Raw genomic sequence first — 19,472 nt, 5'->3', positions numbered from 1 at the left:
TAACGTGCACCTAACGCAATGCATGGTGGTGGTGGCAGAGGACGTTAGCAAAGAGCCGCGTTAAGCAGCTATTTGATGTGTCCGTGATGCGTACTATAGTACGCATGCGCTGGTGGAGACCATGTGAGCGGAACACTCCGCATCACGTGGTCCCGCCAGTGACGTCAGCACAGCGCAGTGAATATTAATTCGCCATGTGGCTAATCGCTGCACCTGTGCAAGCAGGCTAACGCGGCAACGACGCTCTAACGCCGTAGCATGCTGCACTTTAGATTGACGTGCAGCGTTAAAATGTAACGCAACGTGGGCACTGTGAACAGCCCATTGCAGTTACATCGCTGTGCGTTGGGGAGCGTTACAGGCTGCACTAACGTGCGCCTGTAACGTCTCACTGTGAAAGCAGCCTAAATTGCTTTGATCTGTGTTTACATAGAAATTTGTACCACTTCATGACACATTAAATACAGTTATGAAAGCTATTATTATTACTAAAGTTTTCTTCTGCACTGCTATAAACCACATTTTCTAGTTTTCTAAGGCTACGTTGCCACTGTAGCATTGCGTTTTCAGGTCAAGGAAATCCTATGCAATTTTTCTGAAGATCAAAAAAAAGGGGCATTTTACATGCATTTTGTGCATATTTTCTCAATGACCCTAATTTACATGTTCTGCCTAATAACAGCATAAGTTCCTTTTTCTAGTTAGAATACGGACGTGAAAATGTGCATTTGAATGCGATTTTTCACACCATATACGAAAAATTGAATACAGCAGGCAAAATTATAGAACAGGCTGTTTATTTCACGCATACAATTTCATGCGAAAATTTGCAGGAAATGGAAATTAGCCCATTCACAATCATTGGTTTTCATACCCATGTGAATTTTTAATGTGAAAATTAATGGAAAAAACACACAAGTGAAAACTTAGTCTGAAAGTTGTGTACTGGTCCATAAGTTTCAATGAGTGTGTTGCACCTTCACAAACTTTTTTTTCTTTTTTTCTTTCTTCTGTGAAGAGCAGTTTTTATGCTTTTATTACTTTGAATTTGAGTAACAGATCTCATCCCCCCCTCAAATGCTCTGGTTTAAAAGGACTTACCTGAGTGAGTCCTGCTGTTACTATCCTTTTGTGCCAAGTCAGACTTTTAAATGTATGCATGTATTCCTCAGAATAGCTAGTCTGGCTGGCACAAATATCATTATCTAAATACAGAGCAATGTATGTTCTGCATAAGCAAAACCGTCTCTGTGCCTCCTTCTGTCAGTGTAAATATGGTAGGTTGTGGTTTCAGGATAAGACGACATGCCGGAAGAGAATCTGAAGAGAAACTTTAATCGAAGGCTTAGGCAAGGATCAGACTTATTAAAATTTGCATGCAAATTGCGATTGTGTGAAAACATGTTGACCGCACATCTAATGAAAGATAATGGAGACACACACTTCAGTTAAAGGTCGTGAAATTATGTTTGTATTTTCGCATGCGTGAAAAAACATTTTTTTTATATATATTTATTTTTTTTGCATGTGAATTTCCATTGACTTTCATTAGCTGCGGTTAAAAAAAAGTGAAAAATTTAAAAATGTGCATACAATTCAATTTTAAGGTGAGTGTTCAGTTTTTTGCAATAAGTGTGAACACTTTTTGAAGTATTTGAGCTCGCAAGTAAATGATATTTTCCTAATTAAACTTTTCTGCCTTAGTTTTTTTTCCTGTGCCATAATGTTTGCACAGTATTATAGGTCTTAGTCACTGTTTGAAATAAAATAAATGAATGTCTACACATGCTATATGAAAGTCGTCCATTTGTGTCTGTATCCTTGTCAGAATCGAGTGCAAGTAACTTAAATGTGTCAGTTAAACAAAAGTATCTTCTTTCCCCCAAATCTTAGATCAATGACTCCTGCCCAGGCTGACTTGGAATTTCTGGAAAATGCCAAAAAGTTGACAATGTACGGTGTGGATATTCACCAAGCTAAGGTATGCTTTCTGTTTATGGTACTGTAGCTCAAATAACTTTAGAACACCTACCTTATCATTACTGCTTAGAATGGAAATCCTATTTCATTTTTGTTTCTGTTGTTACCTGTCAAGTGACAGGAATCTGTAAACATAAAATCCATGGTTTGTTTGCACTATTTAACTAGCTGCCAGTTAATTGATCAACAGCTGCTGGGCATCGTTAGCCCGTGCAGATTTCCAGCTCTGCCATTGGAAATGTCCACTTTCTTGATGAACTTGTATTTCTACTGAATTTTAGCTTATCACGGTTGGAGAACTGTCAAAGCTTTAGTTATTATCAGTAGTAGAGGAGAATTTTATGTTTATCCTCATAAATATGCAGCACTGCAGAAATGAATGAATTACAGAACTGGGTGAACAGAATTTAAAATACTTGTCTAGTAGAACAGTTGACATAGAGCTCTTGTCAGATGCTTATGGTTTTAGACATCCATTCTGTATGTTTTGGTTTGTTCGGTCTATTTCTGTAAAGCATCTGTGAATGGCTTATGAGTAAGCTGGTCTGTTACCCATTTTAGGACTTGGAAGGTGTGGATATTAAGCTTGGAGTTTGCTCTGGCGGTCTCTTGGTTTTCAAGGATAACCTGAGGATCAACCGTTTCCCATGGCCAAAAGTGTTAAAAATCTCATACAAAAGAAGTAGCTTTTTCATTAAGATTCGTCCAGGAGAGGTATGTATAAAATGCGCATGTTTTTACTCTGTCCTCTTCTTCTACATATCTTTCTCAGTTGTTCAAGGCCACATCATAAGATAGGAGAAAAATACTGGTTTAATAGGCAAGACAAGACACAGGACATTTATATCGTGCTTTTCTCCTGACGGACTTAAAGCACCAGAGCTGCAGCCTCTATAGGCAGTAGCATTAAGAAGTCTTGCCCAAAGTCTCCACACTGAATATATGTAGGCTTACTGCCGAGATTCGAACCTTTGTCTCCTGTGTCAGAGGCAGGGCCCTTAACCAGTACACTATCCAGCCACTATATATATATATATATATATATATATATATATATATATATTCATATTCACCATAAACAAAGATTATTGGCAAAGTATAATGCCTGCATCTATAGCAGCAATGTCCAAAGTCCGGCCCATGGGCCATATGCAGCCGGCTGAACCTTTCTCAGTGGCCCCGATGCCATTTCCGCTATCAGTTCAAGAACCGATGCACCACCCACCCTGCACCAAATTTTGTCTGCGCCATTTTTTTTAATGCATGCATCTGGACACCTTTTTATGTTTGTTCGCCTTCGTTTTGTCCCTGGATGTGCAATGACTCGAGTACCTTCTCAGCTGATGCATGCATTAAAAAATAGGATCTGGAGACAACTTCTTCAAACAGGTTCTTTGTGAGTCATTTGCTCAACACATCTCTTCTATATCTGTAATCCCCAGTCCTCTTGGTCGCTTTACATAGAGCGCTTCTCAAGCAGACCTCCCCAAATTTCAGGAAGGCTCCCTTGGCCAGCCTCTTCAGGTCACCTACGTTCTAACCTTCCCCCGGGGTTCCTATGAACGGAAGTTGGGAAGAGCTGATGATATATTATAGAGACTTTGATATCTTGGATCACAAAGCAATGCTGTCTGTGTTTAAATTAGTGTCTGTGTAGTAATTAATCACTAAAAGGGTTACTATAACCCTTCTCCTTCCTTTTTAGGCCAGAGTATCCCTTTAAATCATTTTTCCACATTTGGCTGTGTCTTCCTACGAAATGTTCTAAGCGTTGTGGTATATCTCACTTTTTTTATAACGCTAAATAATGATGTGGTAATCCAGATACCGGTAGTTTCTCTGTAAGATGTGTTAGTTGTTATGGGGGGTGTGAACCTTGCAAAACAATATGAATCTCATATTCATGCACTTGACAAGCCACATCGGCTTTTAAATAACACAGCTGATAGAGGATTGATCTGAGAAAGTAGGTCATATTTCTTTTTCCTCTGCTCATGCCCTGTCATCTGAGCTTATGTGTACTGGCTGATGGTGTCTGCATAATGATCAACAATCTCTTTGTGAGCATCTGTTTTCTCTCACTGCTCACCCCTGCCAAGGCAGAACTGAAAAATGACTAGCCATAAGATAAGCAATATACTTCACATTTTATTTTGGGTTTTCTAATTTTAGCAGCCTATTATTAACATCATGATTATTATCCTTTTTTTTGGCAGCAAGAGCAATATGAGAGCACGATAGGATTTAAGCTGCCCAGTTACAGAGCTGCAAAAAAACTTTGGAAAGTCTGTGTTGAGCACCACACATTTTTCAGGTAGGTTCCCTGTAACCATGCGATCTTTTTAAAATCCTTTTCAAAATGTTTTGACTAAAAAATGTGGCATGTACTGTTTTCTAGGCTGACCTCTACAGAGTCCATTCCAAAACACAGATTCCTGTCATTGGGGTCCAAATTCCGTTACAGTGGGCGTACCCAGGCCCAGACTAGGCACGCAAGCGCTCTCATAGACAGGCCTGCCCCACAGTTTGAACGAACTGCCAGTAAACGAGCCTCACACAGCCTGGATGGAGGTGAGTGTGCATCAGAACTAATGTTCATATGAAAAGAACCTTGCTCCATTTAGAAGATTGTTTCTGTAGTGCATTATTTGGTCACCTTGTTTAATCTTTCTTTTCTACACTATTTTTTTTTTTAATTTTTATCCCGGGTAAGACAGAGTAGATATACATCAGATATTTATTACCATTGTACCTAGTTTAGGTTGAATGAAGCAAGTCCTTGTTCTAGGCCTCTGCTTCTGTCTGTGACTCTGAGGGCAATGCATTCTTAGGAGTTAGGACGTTCAGTTTACAGGAGAGCTCTGACTCATATGGTAATGCTATGGGAAGGCTAGAAATCTGTTGTAGGATTAAGCTCTGCCTTACTGCAAGCAAACCTTACTAATGTTATTAGAGCCTGAAAGAAAATGCTTACATATTGTTTTGGAGTAAAACAGTTAGGCTCTCTAGTTCTATTATTCAAGGAATATTGTCGCTCTGCCTATTTATTACTGTTAGGAACACCATCTTATTTTTTGTGTATTTATACAACACTGACATCCTCCATAGTGCCTTTACATAGTATATATAGTCATAATGTACTGTTAAAGACCTTACCTATGACATAGGAGTCCAGGGTTGGACCTAGTAAGGAGTCCTTGTCAAGACTGGCTTTCTAAACACGTTCTTAGTGGTTGGACCTCTCAAGCACTTTGAGTCCATCTGTAGAAATGCCCTTTACAAATGTTAACAGTTCATAACATTTTATGTCACTAACTGTCCATCAGAGGAGCCCACAATCTAATTCCTACCATTATCAGTGATTGTATTATGTTCCTAATGCTATTGTGGTCCAAGACCAATTTTTTGTGAGGGAACAAACTAACCTATGTAAGAGTACCCAGAGCAAACCCACGCAAACATGGGTAGAACATACAACCTACATGCATATAGTGTCTTGGCACAGATTTGAACAGGGAGGACTGTAGCGCTGCAAGGCAAGAATGCTATCTGCTACACTGCCCTCCCACTACCATACTTAGTTATACAGTGTGCCAATCATGTAGCACAAGTACATTGGATAGAATCTTTCAGATACTGGTCAGAAGCTTCAGTGTTCATATCAAACAATAAAATGGGTGATAAATGTGCATGATTTTTGGTGATAGACAATCTGGTTTGTCTCTCAAACTGCTGATGCCCTGGGGTTCTCATGCACCACAGTCTCTAGAGCAGTGGTCCTCAAACTAAGGCCCATGGGCCGAATGCGGCCCCCTGAGGCTTTTCCAACGGCCCCCCCACTCACAATGTATTACTTATAGATACGGTCTACTGCATCTTTAAATATCAGTGGCTCACATGTAGAATAGCAGTGCTGGCACCACCAATCCACAAGGAAGCCAGTGAGCAGTCATTCACTGGCTTCCAATCCAATTCTACATCAGGTGACACTGCTATCCAATTAGACGACATGTTGTCCCCAGGGTATACTTCATTGTCTGGCGCAAAGAAATTTTTTACTATCTGCACATGCTGTATTAGGGGCATAATATCTGCTTTGGTTAAATGGGAGACAAAATGGCTGTACGTGTTAACAGGTAAAAGTTTACACTACCTACGTTCAATTTCATGTTTTCTACATCATATTGACCCGGCCCTTGACCGAATAAGTTTGGGGAACCCTGCTCTAGAATTTACTTACCGTATATTTGGTGTGAAATAAATTAAGACAACCAGTCAACAGCAGTTCTGTGGATTGAAATGCCTTGTTTGTGAGAGAGGTCAGAAAAAAAATGAAGCAACTGAGAGAAATGCTACGGTTAATAACTCTAGTGAGCGGCATTGCAGGAAGTCACACAGCGAGCAGAGGAAGGAAGGTAATTGCTTCCCCGCTCGCCGATTACTATAGCGCACATTGCTGGACTGGGGCTGGGGATGCCCCTCCCCGCCGCTGTGCCTGCTGGCCTGCTGCCCCCTTCTTGGCTGCTACCCCCTCCAGCATGCCCCCCCCCCCCCCCCAGGCTACTTTTTAAGGGACACGGTTTTTAAAATGTAAACAGACTGGAAACGTGCTGCAAAAGGGCAGCATGGATCAGTTTTTGATCTGTTTACGTTTCGGTTTAGAAAACCAGAGCCTGGCCGTGGATTGCGTTCTGCAACTGCACCTAGTGTGGACCGAGCCTTGATTTTGGGGGCTCTTTCATATGGATGGCAAAACGGCAACAAGTGACCGCTGCTGAAAGAAGTGCACGTCCCAATGTCCCAAATGCAGTGTTCTCCCCAGGCTTTTTTAGCCAGGTGCTTCACCCCGCTAATTTTAGGGCGCACCCGACTCATCTCCTCATCCGTCTCCTATGTTGTAAGCAGAGTTGTGCCGCCCCTGCATTCCCCCGATTGCACCCCACCTGGCTACTATTTCATGCCACCCAGCTGGAAAAAAATTCTTGGGAGAACACGGCAATAAATTCAATGCAATTTCAGCGCAGATTTAGTGTAATAGCGTCCTCCTGCATCAAAGCACGATTTTATCAAAGACAAATGGAGGCTTACCGGCTTGTAACAGAGTACATATTTACACGTCCGCCGGTGAGTTGAGCACAGGGCGGCCGAATGACTGTTCTCCCTGCTGCCACTAAACTCCCCGACGGTGTTAAACACTATTTCCCCTCCGAGATGTAGCAACTCGGAGGGAGATGTAATTTGGGGTCTGGCGATCGCCGGAGCCCCGAAATGCCCTAAACCGGGGCACGCATCATAGCATTTTTGCTATGATGGCGCTGAGCGCTGTGCGTCAAAGTTACCGCTTGTAACAACTCAAATTATAAGGTTCTTACAGTTGTGTGGGTGACCAGGTAGCCGAAAACTTCTCCAGTCCAGGCGATAGGACTCCACTAGGACGCCACACATGATCAGATCGTTCAACGCTTGGCAAGGATCCAGAGCTTCAAGCAACACTGTTCCGGAGTATCAGGCCGTGTACATGAGTAATGAATAAATAAAGGTCATATGTCTAACTGTAAACTGTTTAATATGCCATAAGGCAGATACAATTTAAAACATTTAAAGCAAAATACACTTATGGAGTCCCAGAAGACAGGTACTCCTCAAACAGACAGCACTCTGTATAAAAATCCAGTCAAGGAATGAATCCTAGGTGATGCTTGATTACAACCCGACCAGTTTTGCACACAGAAGTTCTCAGGGGCTCTGGAGTTATAGCTGCAGGCATGTGAGTCTTGTTGACTGGATTGGATACATTCCCAGCTAGCTACTTGCTCACCCACACCACTCTAATAACCTTATAATTTGGGTTATTACAAGCTGGGAAGCCTCCATTTGTCTTTCATAATATTGAGCTTTGATGCGGGAAAAGACTATAACGTCAGACCTGTGCTGAAATTACTTTGTATTTATGCCCATAGTCAGTGCCTTCATGTTGCTCTATAATGCAACTGAATCGGAGCATTTGTAGCCACAGGTGTTAGTGGTTTAAAGGCAGTGTACTGTATGTCACGTTTAGTGGCCAGCTGCTGTCCGTTCAAATGTACATGCATGGAATGCCATCTGCAAGAACCTGTGAAGTAACGGGTGGTAAACTGTACTGCTGTTAGCCATCCATGTGAAAGAACCCTGTGTAGGACCCTTCCTGAGTACGCCTCCTTTTATTCCTTTTTTTTTCCCTATTTACAATCACGTGTCTGATTTCAAGTGTAGTGACAACCCCTATTGTTCCACCACTGCAGCATTAATCCATAATTGAAATAATTGAATGCATGTAGCAATTCTCAGGTGTCACTGAAATATGAAGAAATTAAAATAAGTTATTTGGCTGGGAAAGAGACATCAGTAGAAATTGTCACATGTGCTATTCCTACTCCCTGGTATACTACAGTTGTGAACCTGAAAAGATAGGTTTATTATTCATAAGATGTACATGCACTGGCAAGTAGGTGCTGTCAACCACAACTCTGTTTTCCTCTATCAGTAAAAGAGTGAGAAGGGGCTACTGGGAAAAAGTGAGAGTGGCCACACAAATAGGTCTCTCAAATCACCAGCACAATGGGCTTAACTTTCCATTCCACACAATCATTTTATTAATCAAAGCAGATAAAATTGTTTATGTAGATTGCTAGAAACATCTGTTTTTGATAACATCTTTGAATTGCATTAAAAAGAAAAATTTCAAAATTACGGCTCGGTAAAATGTAACTAAAATCAAACAAAACCTGGCAACTCTGTTTGTTTAAAGGACCGCTCCAGCAAAAAAAGTAAGCAGTTAAAATCTTGACAGAACTGACAGGTTTTGGACTAGTCCATCTCCTCCTGGGGGATTCTCAGGGCCCGTTTCCACTATACGCGGTGTGCACCGTAGCTGAGCTGAAACCAAAGCACGTCAATGAAACAGTTCATTGCGTGCTGGTTAAGCAGAGTGGTGTGGAGCAATCGGAGAATTGCAGCATGCTGCAGATCCTCGCATGGCCACATCGGCGTCCCGTCTCCTTCAGTCACTTTTGTATCGGGAGATGCGGAAGTGACGCGACTGCAAGCGGAAATGATGCAATGCGGTTAGCTGCACTCGCATCACTCCGCAAATGGAAAAGGACCCTTAGGCCCCGTTTACACTTAATCGGTTGTTATGCGTTTTTTCTTCTCCATAGCAGTGCATTGTGAAAAAGATTTCAGGGTACTTGCGTATTATCCTGTCCGGGACGTTTGGCAGCTTTTTGTTAACGTTCTGTTTGTTCCCCTAGCCAAGTCCTGGCTTTCCTTTGCACTGGGTCCCGAGTCAATGCGATGTCCCGTTCTTAAGTTGGGGAGGGGGGGTGGGTTGCGGGATGAGTGTCCCCTGCCCTTTGCTGCAGAGAGCACAGTGGAATTGACAGAGAGGAGACGAGGGTGCATAGCTGCGCTGCTCCTTCATCCGTGATGAGAGACCCAGGGCACTTGACATAAGTTTTGAAGACACAGATTTATGCTGCGAAGGAAGAAGAAAACCTACCTAGCGTGCTGCTTATCATCATGTCTGGTTCGTCCCGTACTTCTGTAATTGCACTTTCTGCAGCCAAGTTCAGGGGACACCCCTCCTTCAAATCCCCATAACTTGGGAACTAAACATCATCTTCCTGGGGGAGCAAACAGAACTTTAACAAAAAGCTGCCAAACTTTCCAGACGGGATAATACGCAAGTACCAATTTCAGTTAAAACGCGTTAAGTGTGAACTGTGCCATAGGAAAACATGGGCATTACTTTGAAAATCAGTTGTCCTTTCAGTTAGAACTGAGAGCAGTTAGTGTAAACGTGGCCTTTTCTTTGCTTCCAAAAGCATTGCCTAAATGGCAGTTCCTAAGACTAACTGCCAAAAGTGGCAGTTAATAGTGAGTAGGGAGTCTGGCTGGTATCTTTACTGTTTTTTCAGTTAAACTGCCGTTCAGGAAATGCTTCTGAAAACAAAGGAAACCATGAGAATGCCTCATGAGGAGATGGACTAATCCAAAACCTGTCAGTTCTGTCAGATTTTAACTGCTTACTTTTTTGGCTAAAGTGGCCCTTTAACCTCCTTAGCGGTAACCCCGTGCTGGACACTGGGTAAGCCACCGGAGGGTGCCGCTCAGGCCCTGCTGGGCCGATTTACATAATTTTTTTTTTTTTTTGCTGGACGCAGCTAGCACTTTGCTAGCTGCGCCAGCACGCTGATCGCCGCCGGCCCGTGCCCGATCGCCGCTATCTGTTGCGCGCCCCCCCCCCCCCCAGACCCCGTGCGCTGCCTGGCCAATCAGTGCCAGGCAGCGCCGAGGGGTGGTCGGGACTCCCAATGACGTCCCGACGTCGGTGACGTCATCCCGCCCCGTCGCCAAGCCCTCCAGGAAATCCCGTTCTTTGAACGGGATTTCCTGATCTGAGATCGCCGAAGGCGATCGAAGCGGGCTGGGGGATGCCGCTGAGCAGCGGCTATCATGTAGCGAGCCCTGGGCTCGCTACATGATTTAAAAAAATAAATAAATAAAAAAAACTGCTGCGCTGCCCCCTGGCGGAATTTTTCATACCGCCAGGGGGGTTAATAACATTTCGGTACAATTGATTTTCTCCCCCGATTAATAAATTAATCCAATCTGTAACACAGTACACTTGATCTTAAAGAGAAACTCCGACTAAGAATTAAACTATATCCCTATCAGTAGCTGATTCCCCCTTTTACATGAGAAATCTATTCCTTTTCACAAACCGACCATCAGGGGGCTCTGTATGACTGATAGCACTTTTTTTATTACATTACTTTCAATGGAGTTCCTCTTTAAGTAACTGAGTGAAACACTAAATTGCTGCTCCTATATGTGTATTTAGCACAATTACACAGCTACTTCATCTGATGTGAGAGGGTGGGATTCTCTGCCAGAGAAAGTAAAGTCCACTTCATGTGCAGGAAGGGATTGCTGCGATGGAGAGCTGCTTGGGGTGGGTGTGCTCTCTGAATAACCCTATGGTAAGCCAGCAGAGAACACCTCTGTCTGAGAAAATGCTATATTACAGCGAAGGAGTCTAAGAGCTGGAAAGCAATGAAGTACTGATATTCTGATATAGCGATGGTCAGTGACAGACCAACAATTCCAAACTGATGCAAATTTTGATGCAACTTTATGTTGATTCAAAACTTTTATGCAACTTTATATGGCTTGAAAATGAAATTGAATGAATGCAGCAGAAGCAATTTGGTTGGTCAGTTTTCAGGCTGTATGTATTTGCATAAATTTAGCCTACCATTCTGCATCGAATTGGAATTGCCAGAAGTTTTTTGAGTTATTTAGATGGTAGTTATACACTGTTACACAAGCTGTACTCTGACCACTTTTCATTGTATCAAGGTGCCATATCTTCAGTGTTGTCCCATGAAAAGAGTTGATAAAATATTTACAAAAAAAGTGAGGGGTGCATCCTAAAGGTGCTCATACGTCTAGAGATGTGTGGACAGATTGACCTTCTGGCCAATACAAATGTTACTCCTGGCCTGTTGGCATTTTTAGTCCAGAAAACATATAATAGAAAAGTCATCTTACTTTATTTTTTTTTACATGAAAAGTGAGTGATCTGTCATTAGAGATGGTCCATAAGATACAAATAAATCCATCTTGCATGCAAATTTCAAGCTAATTTGGGCAAATAAAATATACTTTATGTATCTTTGATTGGTCCAGTTCAAAGTCGCATACCATTTGCATGCAAGCCAAAATTATTTGCGTCTCCTCGACCACCTTTATCTGTCATCCATTATAAGAGATGTACAGTTGATGCAAGCGATGCTCAAATTAGTCAAACTCAGACTGCAGATATTTTACCCAGCCATGCACCAGGCTGTTTGCCAGATGCTTCAATCCTTCATACTTGTTTATCATTTCAGTGCTGAATGCATTGTGCAATTTTCAATCAGTCTTTGTATTTGAACTCATACAAATTCATATTCTTGCTAATCTTTGCCTCAGCAAAGAAAGGGCATGCTGCATTTGACATGGTAGCCCTGGAAGATGGAGATAATGACGTGGAAGTGTTTGAGGTAGAGAATCCATCGACGGTGTTTTACAAAGGTATATCTTGCAGTTTCCAGGGCTGTTTTCTGCCTGCGCATACTGCTTCTCTTGTCTTTTGCCTTTAGCAGCTTTCTGCATTGTACAGTTTACAGAAGCCTGCAGTGCTGCATATATGCATTCATATGTGCTAGAAACCTAACATGTACTCTAGAAGACTACCTGGGTTCACAGGTTAAAATAAACAGTGGCACATCTAGGTATTGCAGTCCCCACCATTCTCTGGTGACCATATATAGTATATATAATGGGTAAGTGGTAGTTTTACAGAGTGGATCAGCACTGCAGTTTAATTCAGTACACACACGTGCTTTTATATATATGGTTTTCGCAGGGTAGCAGTGTTGGATATTAACAGTTGTCATTTTAGAAAACATCTGGTGCAATGCACAGAGTACATTAATATATTGTCCATTAAAATTGTAAGACATCATCAGTGCTGCAGACGTATGTAAGCGCCACAAATCCTCTCATGCATGCAGTGTCCAATACATCCGTTAATGGACAGTACAAATTGCCTGACGCACATTTTACTGCTCAAGGCCACTTCATCAAGGACTAGGAATTTTTAGCAAGTCATAAACATCAGAGAACATGGATGGGTAGAGCACATCCATATGAAATATAATATAATGCATGACGTATAGAGCCAGACAAGGTGAGTAATGATAGCAAATGGTGGGGAGCATGCCAGGCAAAGGGCCTTGTTACCCTTATATCAGGATACTGCAAACATCTGCATCTAAATGGCTTGTCTCTGTTAACTCCATTAAAACTGGGGACTGTTATTCTAATGGACAACAATAAAAATGTGCCATATTTCCATTTGATCTAAAACAAGGATGAGTAATGTTTCTTTTTTTACAGTTTGTAAAAATAAATAAAAAATGAGTACTTGTGTGTGTTTTACTAAGACAGTTGCAGCATCTGCTGCAGTATAGCCTCTTCAAGTTTCTAATGTACCATACTTGGAGACACTTAAAATTAACACCATGCAAGGATATAGATGTGTAGTCTTGGTAAAACTGCTGTGCCAGGTTATTGATAGCAGAAGAAACTTGGCACTGGGTTTGTCTGGAAAGAGAGTATTAGTTAGGATTAGTTGTTAAGGTTATTGGTTTGGGTTAGGTACCAATATTAGTAGTGTTGAGGGGATAAGGTAAGGGGAGGTTAGTTTTTAGTTATGGTTAAGGAGATTGGTTGTGTCAGGAAGGGATTTTTATTCTGGAAGGTTAGAATTCGGCATCCAGAATGGTATTACGTTAGGCAGGGAGGTTAGAAATGGGTATCAGGAATGGTAATTCATTAGGGAGGGCGGTTAGGGTTTGGCATCAGGAATGGCATTCTGTTAAACAGGGAGGTTAGGCTTAGGAATCAGGAATGGTATTCTGCTAGGCGGGGAGGTTTAGGCATCCAGTTATGGTATTACGCTAGGGCGAGTTTGGGTATCAGGAATGGTATTACGCTAGGCGGGGAGGTTAGGATTAGGCTTAGGACTAGTAGTACGTTAGGCAGGGAGGTTAAGGTTGGGTATAAGGGCTGGTAGTATGTTAGGCAACGAGTTTAGGTGGTTTGGAAGCGATATAATGCAGGTTTACTTATGTAGAGCACTTCTGCGTGAATTATGTTTATGAAGGGCTTGCTAACAGTCAGGCTTTATAAATCAGTGACTATGCACAGAAATGCATTTAGCACTGTTTTTTGTTTGCTCCATTTATCACTGTGTTGTTCAGCAACTCTGACTATACTAAAGTTAAAAGTAAAGTATTCATTATTTTGAGGTTGTTTACTCTTATCATTCTATAAATTGTATGTATGCAGTGTCAGGGGCATGTCTAGCCTTTTTGTCACTCCAGGCAAGAAGTCCTGTGTCACTAAGAAGGTTATTTTAGCGCACGGTGCCAGCGGCGTAGCAATAGGGGGTGCAGAGGTTGTGACTGCACCAGGGCCCTCCCTCAACCACAGTATTTGCTCTTTATTAGTCCTGTGCTGATAATATTCACTTTTATAGATGCTTTGAATAGTAATGATCATTAACAAACTGTTCCTCATCCCCTTCTTGCACCTCTGACACTGTGGCTGTCCTTTATTGGTTTTGGTGTGCCGTATCAATTGTTATGTATATAGCACTTGGGGGGGGGGGGGGGGCATGGAAAACTTGCATCGGGGCCAGACCCCGAATTACCTCTCCCTTCGAGTTGCGACAACTCTAGGGGGGAATAGTATTTAATGCCGTCTCGAAATTTAACGGCAGCAGGGAGAGCCATCATTTAGCTCTCCCCGCAGCAAACTGAGTGGCGTCTAAGCAATATGTACTCCTGTGTTAATCCCCCCCCCCCCCCCCCAAAAAAAAGCACCCACACACTAGAGAACATGAGCCATGTGCTGTATAGGGTAGATGCATAATGCAGGGAGTCTCTGAGATACAAAAAACAACCCGCCACTCCTATCGTATTTTGTTGCACACCCCTTTCATGCGCTCCCCCAGCTCAGTGTGTAAATGCAGAATAGTGCAGCAGAAGCTGTGCCCTCACCACTCCGCTTCCGCATGTTCGCTCCCCTCTCGCCCTAGTGGCCAGCATCTCTTACCGCATGTAGCATGATTGCACGCTACATGAGGAGAGTGAGGTGCCAGCACTAGAGGGAGCAGAAAACAGACAGGAGGGTCGCACAGGCACAGCACAGCACTGGACTCTGCTGCACTATACTCTGCCTTTACACACTAGACTGAGGGAGCACAGGAGGGGAACAGGAACAGATAGTGGGATAAGGGGACAGAGAGAGGCACAAAGGGGAATGGAAGGAGGTACAGAGGGACACACACACAGCTGGATCATCCACAAGTCAACTTAGGCCGGTGCCTAGGGCCTGTAGAGAGTCTAGCGGCCCTGTTTATGCTAGCCCTTAACAAATCTTGCCAAAAAAGCTAATTAGCCATCAAGGGTGGGCTCAAAGTCATTGCTTGCCTAGGTTACCATTTTACCTTAATCTAGTTCTGTAAGCACAGGAGGATAGAAGGAGGCAAAAAACACCCGTACGGGCATGGCTTAGTTCGGGGGTGTGGTTTGGTTCGGGATCGGGCTTAATCAAGGGCATGGCACCCTTCAGGACCAAAACTGCCCCTGGTTTGCATGATGTTATTTACATAACCCTGTATAAGATATGTGCGCCTATATGATTCTTATAAGAATCCATAGGTTACGGATCTGGTAGTCTGGCTCATGTAACAAACCGCTTATTAGCTTGCAATAAAACTCATTGTAGTTTGCAATTCACTTGTACATCTTTGCCAGCTAGCAAGTGTGTTTTTTTGTGGGATTGTTTGTCTGGTACTGTGTGACATAACACTATATTTGTGTCACACTTGTTATCTTATGAACTTGTTTACAGAAGAGGTCGCATTGAAAAACATTGAACAGTCTAATCTCAAGAGGCCGGAGGACATAAATGGCGTTGAGCTGCTCCACATAGTAGATGTAAAAACTGAGCAGCCAGGTACCACCGTGTGAAGGCTGACTTTGCTGGCTATTATAACATAAAGCAGAACTATCGCATCATACTTCATATGAAACATTAGGATGCACATCAGATATGGGGCAGTCATGTTCACTGATTACATAAGAGGGTTTCATAGATATGCCTTTTATGTATTCATATGTCCTGTCTGCCCCTATAATTTTTCAGCAGGGTTTTTCTGATTGAAAGCAATAGGCTTTGTTGTGTTTTGCCTTCTACTAATCTGTAATTATGATAAACTAAGCTTTTTCCTTACCCTTACACCTTTGGTGTGGAGTAGACACAAAATAGCAATTTTTATTTTTTTCTAGTAATAAATAAAAAAGCTACATTTCTGATAAACAAAATGAATTAGTAATGGGATTTGGTGAAGTTTACCCCTATTGGTTTATATGAAGTGTGATTTACCGTACTTTTGCAGTAGGGGTGCTTAAACCCACTACGTGGCAAACTGCTGCTTGTTTAAAAAAAAAAAACATTTGCTAGTGTTTTGCTAATCAACTAATTATTTAATTTTACATTGCATCATGAGCAAAATAAAAAAAGTATGTAATCATGTCATGTACGAAATCTATTACAAATATTACCTAAATAATTTCAGAAGTTAAGAGTACAAGCAGGTAACACTATATAGTCGTATATATCTGGTCGTGGTAACGTTCTCTTTTGACAGGCTCAAACATTGTTAGTTTCATATATGGCCCAGCCTAAACTTCCTTCCAAGTTTTACGTTCAAGAAGTTGGTGAAGGTTGCACATGCAGAAATCTGGTTCTGATATTAATTTGCAAGTATTGTTGATAAAATTAAATGTACATGACACAGAATATAGTAAAATTGGTTTCTGTGTTATAAAGAAGATTTTTTTAATTTCCTTACCTCCTCCAGTTTAGCAATATATTGCTTTTTAAAATGGCTTTGAATAACAGAGAAGTCAACACACTTCAAAAAATGATGATTGAAATATTATAGAACTTATAAAGTGTTAGTCCAATCTTTAGAGCTCCTGATCGTTATTATTAAAGAGGAACTTTAAGGATTGAACTTCATCCCAAATTAGTAGCTGCTACCCTCCTTTTTCTCAAAAATGGCTGATATTGCGGTAAAACCCCCTCCCACTTTGTGATGTCATGACCATGGTCCTGACAGTTTGCTGTCTGTGAACCTCATTGCGTTGTGGGGAAGAACTGCTTTTTCGTACTGCCAAGCAAGAACTATCATAGAACTTTCAATAACAAAGAATTAAGTACAGATCACCTGGCAGAACTAAAGATGTCACCACACCACCAGTGGTAAATTTCAGAATGCAGATCAGGGAGAGGAGAACTTTTACAATGAGCAAACACTGACTGAATATTGTAAACACTAAGCAATTTTATTTATGTTCTTTTCACTGCAGTTCCTCTTTAAGCATGGTATCATACTGCTGTATGTTTAGCCTGAAACATGCTTCTTGCGTGATAACCTTGTTTATCCAGCATTCCAGGCTAAATCTGAGGTTTGCATGTGGTCCTCCACATAGGTGCTCTGTCAGTCCTCGTGCATGTGTACTAAATGCTATGCTGCCTTGCTTATAATGTAACAACAATTTTGGGGCATGTGAGAGGGAGGTGGTATTCTGCATCTGTATTGTTATTTATTTATATTATTACTACTGGAAAATGACTGTGTATTTGTCATCCTGATTACCAGTAGATCTTTTTTCCTTTATCAATTAATAGTAAGCAAGTTCGGAAAAATAAACCTCAAAGTAACCCCTGAATTGGACAAAAATATTTGAATGAAGCCCATGGTAGGCTAGATTGCCACCTCCCAAGTGAGATGCTGCTCGTAGTCCTCCGGGTTTCTCCCTATGCCCGGTCCCTTAAGTATTTTGGCTATCCCTCCATCAAATACTTTTCCAGAAGTTCCTCCAAGTAGCGTAATACGATTCGAACTGCACAAGCACTATTTCCGAACTATGCATGCACTGCAGAAGTAAACATTGCCCTGCGATTCTTTCAATGCGCATGTGCAGTTTGAAACTTACACATGTGCAGTTAAAATTTGCTTGGAGGATGGGGAGATAAGAGGAAGGGTAGGGACCCTGAGCATTATTATCAGCATCTGGACACTCGGGAGGAGGTAATCTCGCCCACCATGGGTTTCATTCAGTAATTTTGTTCCCCGAATTAGGGGTACTTTATTTGAAATACTGTACATGTCCATATATAGGAATATATTGACTGCGGTTATCATGATTCCATTCTTACCTCTTTGTTATGTTTGACAGCTGTTGTACCCACCCCTGAACGCAACCCTCGTCCAGTCTCTGCACCTGTTATCACCGCAAGCCAGGTGGTTGTACAGCCTACCCCTTCCAGAGAGTCTGCTGCACGCAGAGTAGAAGAATCTTCTGCTACAAAAGAGGAAAAGAAAACACAGGAACGTGTCCAAGAGCCAAGAAGCTCTCCTAAGGTTATTGTTTTTACCTTTTCCATTGTCACCATTGTCAAGGTGTTTTAAATTGGCTAAAACAAAAATGTAGCTAGTCTGTTTTTTGTTGTTTAAGCTGTATAGCATATTAGAAATGAGACTGTGTAATATTTTTGAGAATTTACTTCTGCTATTGCATTGGTGAAAAGTGATTGTTTCACTGCATGCTAGGAGAATAAAGCAGGGGGCACATTTGTCGGTTATGATCTGTGATTTGTGCACAGGAAACCACATTTTTTTGTATACAAGAAAAAAAAACTGACAGCAGTGCAGCACTATGTGCATTTTCCCACATACAACATCTAGTACATGGTGTGCAGAAAACTCATGCAGAAAAGCAAACAGAAAACTGACAGAGTGCTCCCTGCCTAGATGTGCTTGAAAAAGATGCCTCATACATCTTAAAGGTAAACTGACCTACTTCTGGTAGGGATGTAGAAATCCTCTATTTATTTTTTTTTGCTTTGGATTATGTATTAGAGTAGCTGTGACCTTGTTACAATTCACTGGTGACCTCTCTTTAACCACTTCTGGACCTTGATGATTGAAATCTACGCCCTGTTTGCGTATATTTCAATCATCCCGCCAATTGCATCGCTTTCTTCTTGCCACAGATCACTCGCCCTACCGTCTACTGTATATGACGGCAGAGCTGTGTGAGTGTTTGAAAAAGAGATAAGGAACAAAACCTGGGGCCAGTCTGATGTACTTTAAAAGTCAAAACAATAGTATAAGTACTAACAAGTTTTGCATTAAAGAGACTCCGAGCTCTAACTAAAATCAAAATCTGAACTTACCTTGTGCTTTCTCCAGCCCACCGTAGGTCGGGAGGTCCCTCGACGTCCATCTGGCTCTTCTCCCAGGGCCTGGTCAGAAATGGCTCAAGTTTCTCCTCACCCTCCCTGTTTTACACACTGGCCTCAATTCACGGAACATTATCAAACGTTTATCAAACACTTTATCAAACGTTTGATAATTTACCTCATGGGTAAAATCTCATTTTAAATTCACTAAGGCGTTATATATTTATCGAATGTTTTACCGATAAAACGTTCAACAAATATATAACACCTTAGTGAGATTTTACCCATGAGGTAAATTATCAAACGTTTGATAAAGTGTTTGATAAACGTTTGATAATACTCCGTGAATTGAGGCCATTGTCCTGCTCAAAATTTGATTCCGTAATCTGAACTCAAAGGAGATATGAATATCAAGACGTGAATCATTCTAGAGGAGTTTACTCAGACTTGTCATTCAGAGACCATTTGTATAGGAATCCAGATCCATCAGCTCAGGACACCGTATATGCAGTAGGTTGCAAGCTTTAGTTGCAAGATCTCATTAACTTGGTTTCCTATAGTAGGCTATTGCATTTCACTGAGCC

General features: G+C 41.7%; 1 protein-coding gene across 18 annotated transcripts in view; it reads left to right on the top strand.

Annotated features, from left to right (window-relative positions):
- EPB41 (erythrocyte membrane protein band 4.1) overlaps positions 1-19,472 on the top strand; it is a 228,181-nt gene that overhangs the window by 173,237 nt on the left and 35,472 nt on the right. For 15 of the 18 annotated variants that reach the window (XM_068269163.1, XM_068269169.1, XM_068269168.1 and 12 more), the window contains exons 8-14: positions 1,894-1,981; positions 2,542-2,694; positions 4,197-4,294; positions 4,379-4,551; positions 11,995-12,096; positions 15,487-15,591; positions 17,883-18,067. In XM_068269163.1, coding sequence (XP_068125264.1) covers positions 1,894-1,981; positions 2,542-2,694; positions 4,197-4,294; positions 4,379-4,551; positions 11,995-12,096; positions 15,487-15,591; positions 17,883-18,067 — 904 coding nt within the window. The remainder of the gene's footprint in view (positions 1-1,893; positions 1,982-2,541; positions 2,695-4,196; positions 4,295-4,378; positions 4,552-11,994; positions 12,097-15,486; positions 15,592-17,882; positions 18,068-19,472) is intronic. The other 3 variants (XM_068269175.1, XM_068269176.1, XM_068269178.1) reach the window with 3 other exon arrangements.

This window comes from Hyperolius riggenbachi, chromosome 2, assembly GCF_040937935.1.
Source record: "Hyperolius riggenbachi isolate aHypRig1 chromosome 2, aHypRig1.pri, whole genome shotgun sequence".
NCBI classification, from domain to species: Eukaryota; Metazoa; Chordata; class Amphibia; order Anura; family Hyperoliidae; genus Hyperolius; species Hyperolius riggenbachi.
The sequence above is the reverse complement of the archived record's forward strand: the minus strand, read 5'-3'. Positions and strand labels throughout refer to the sequence as shown.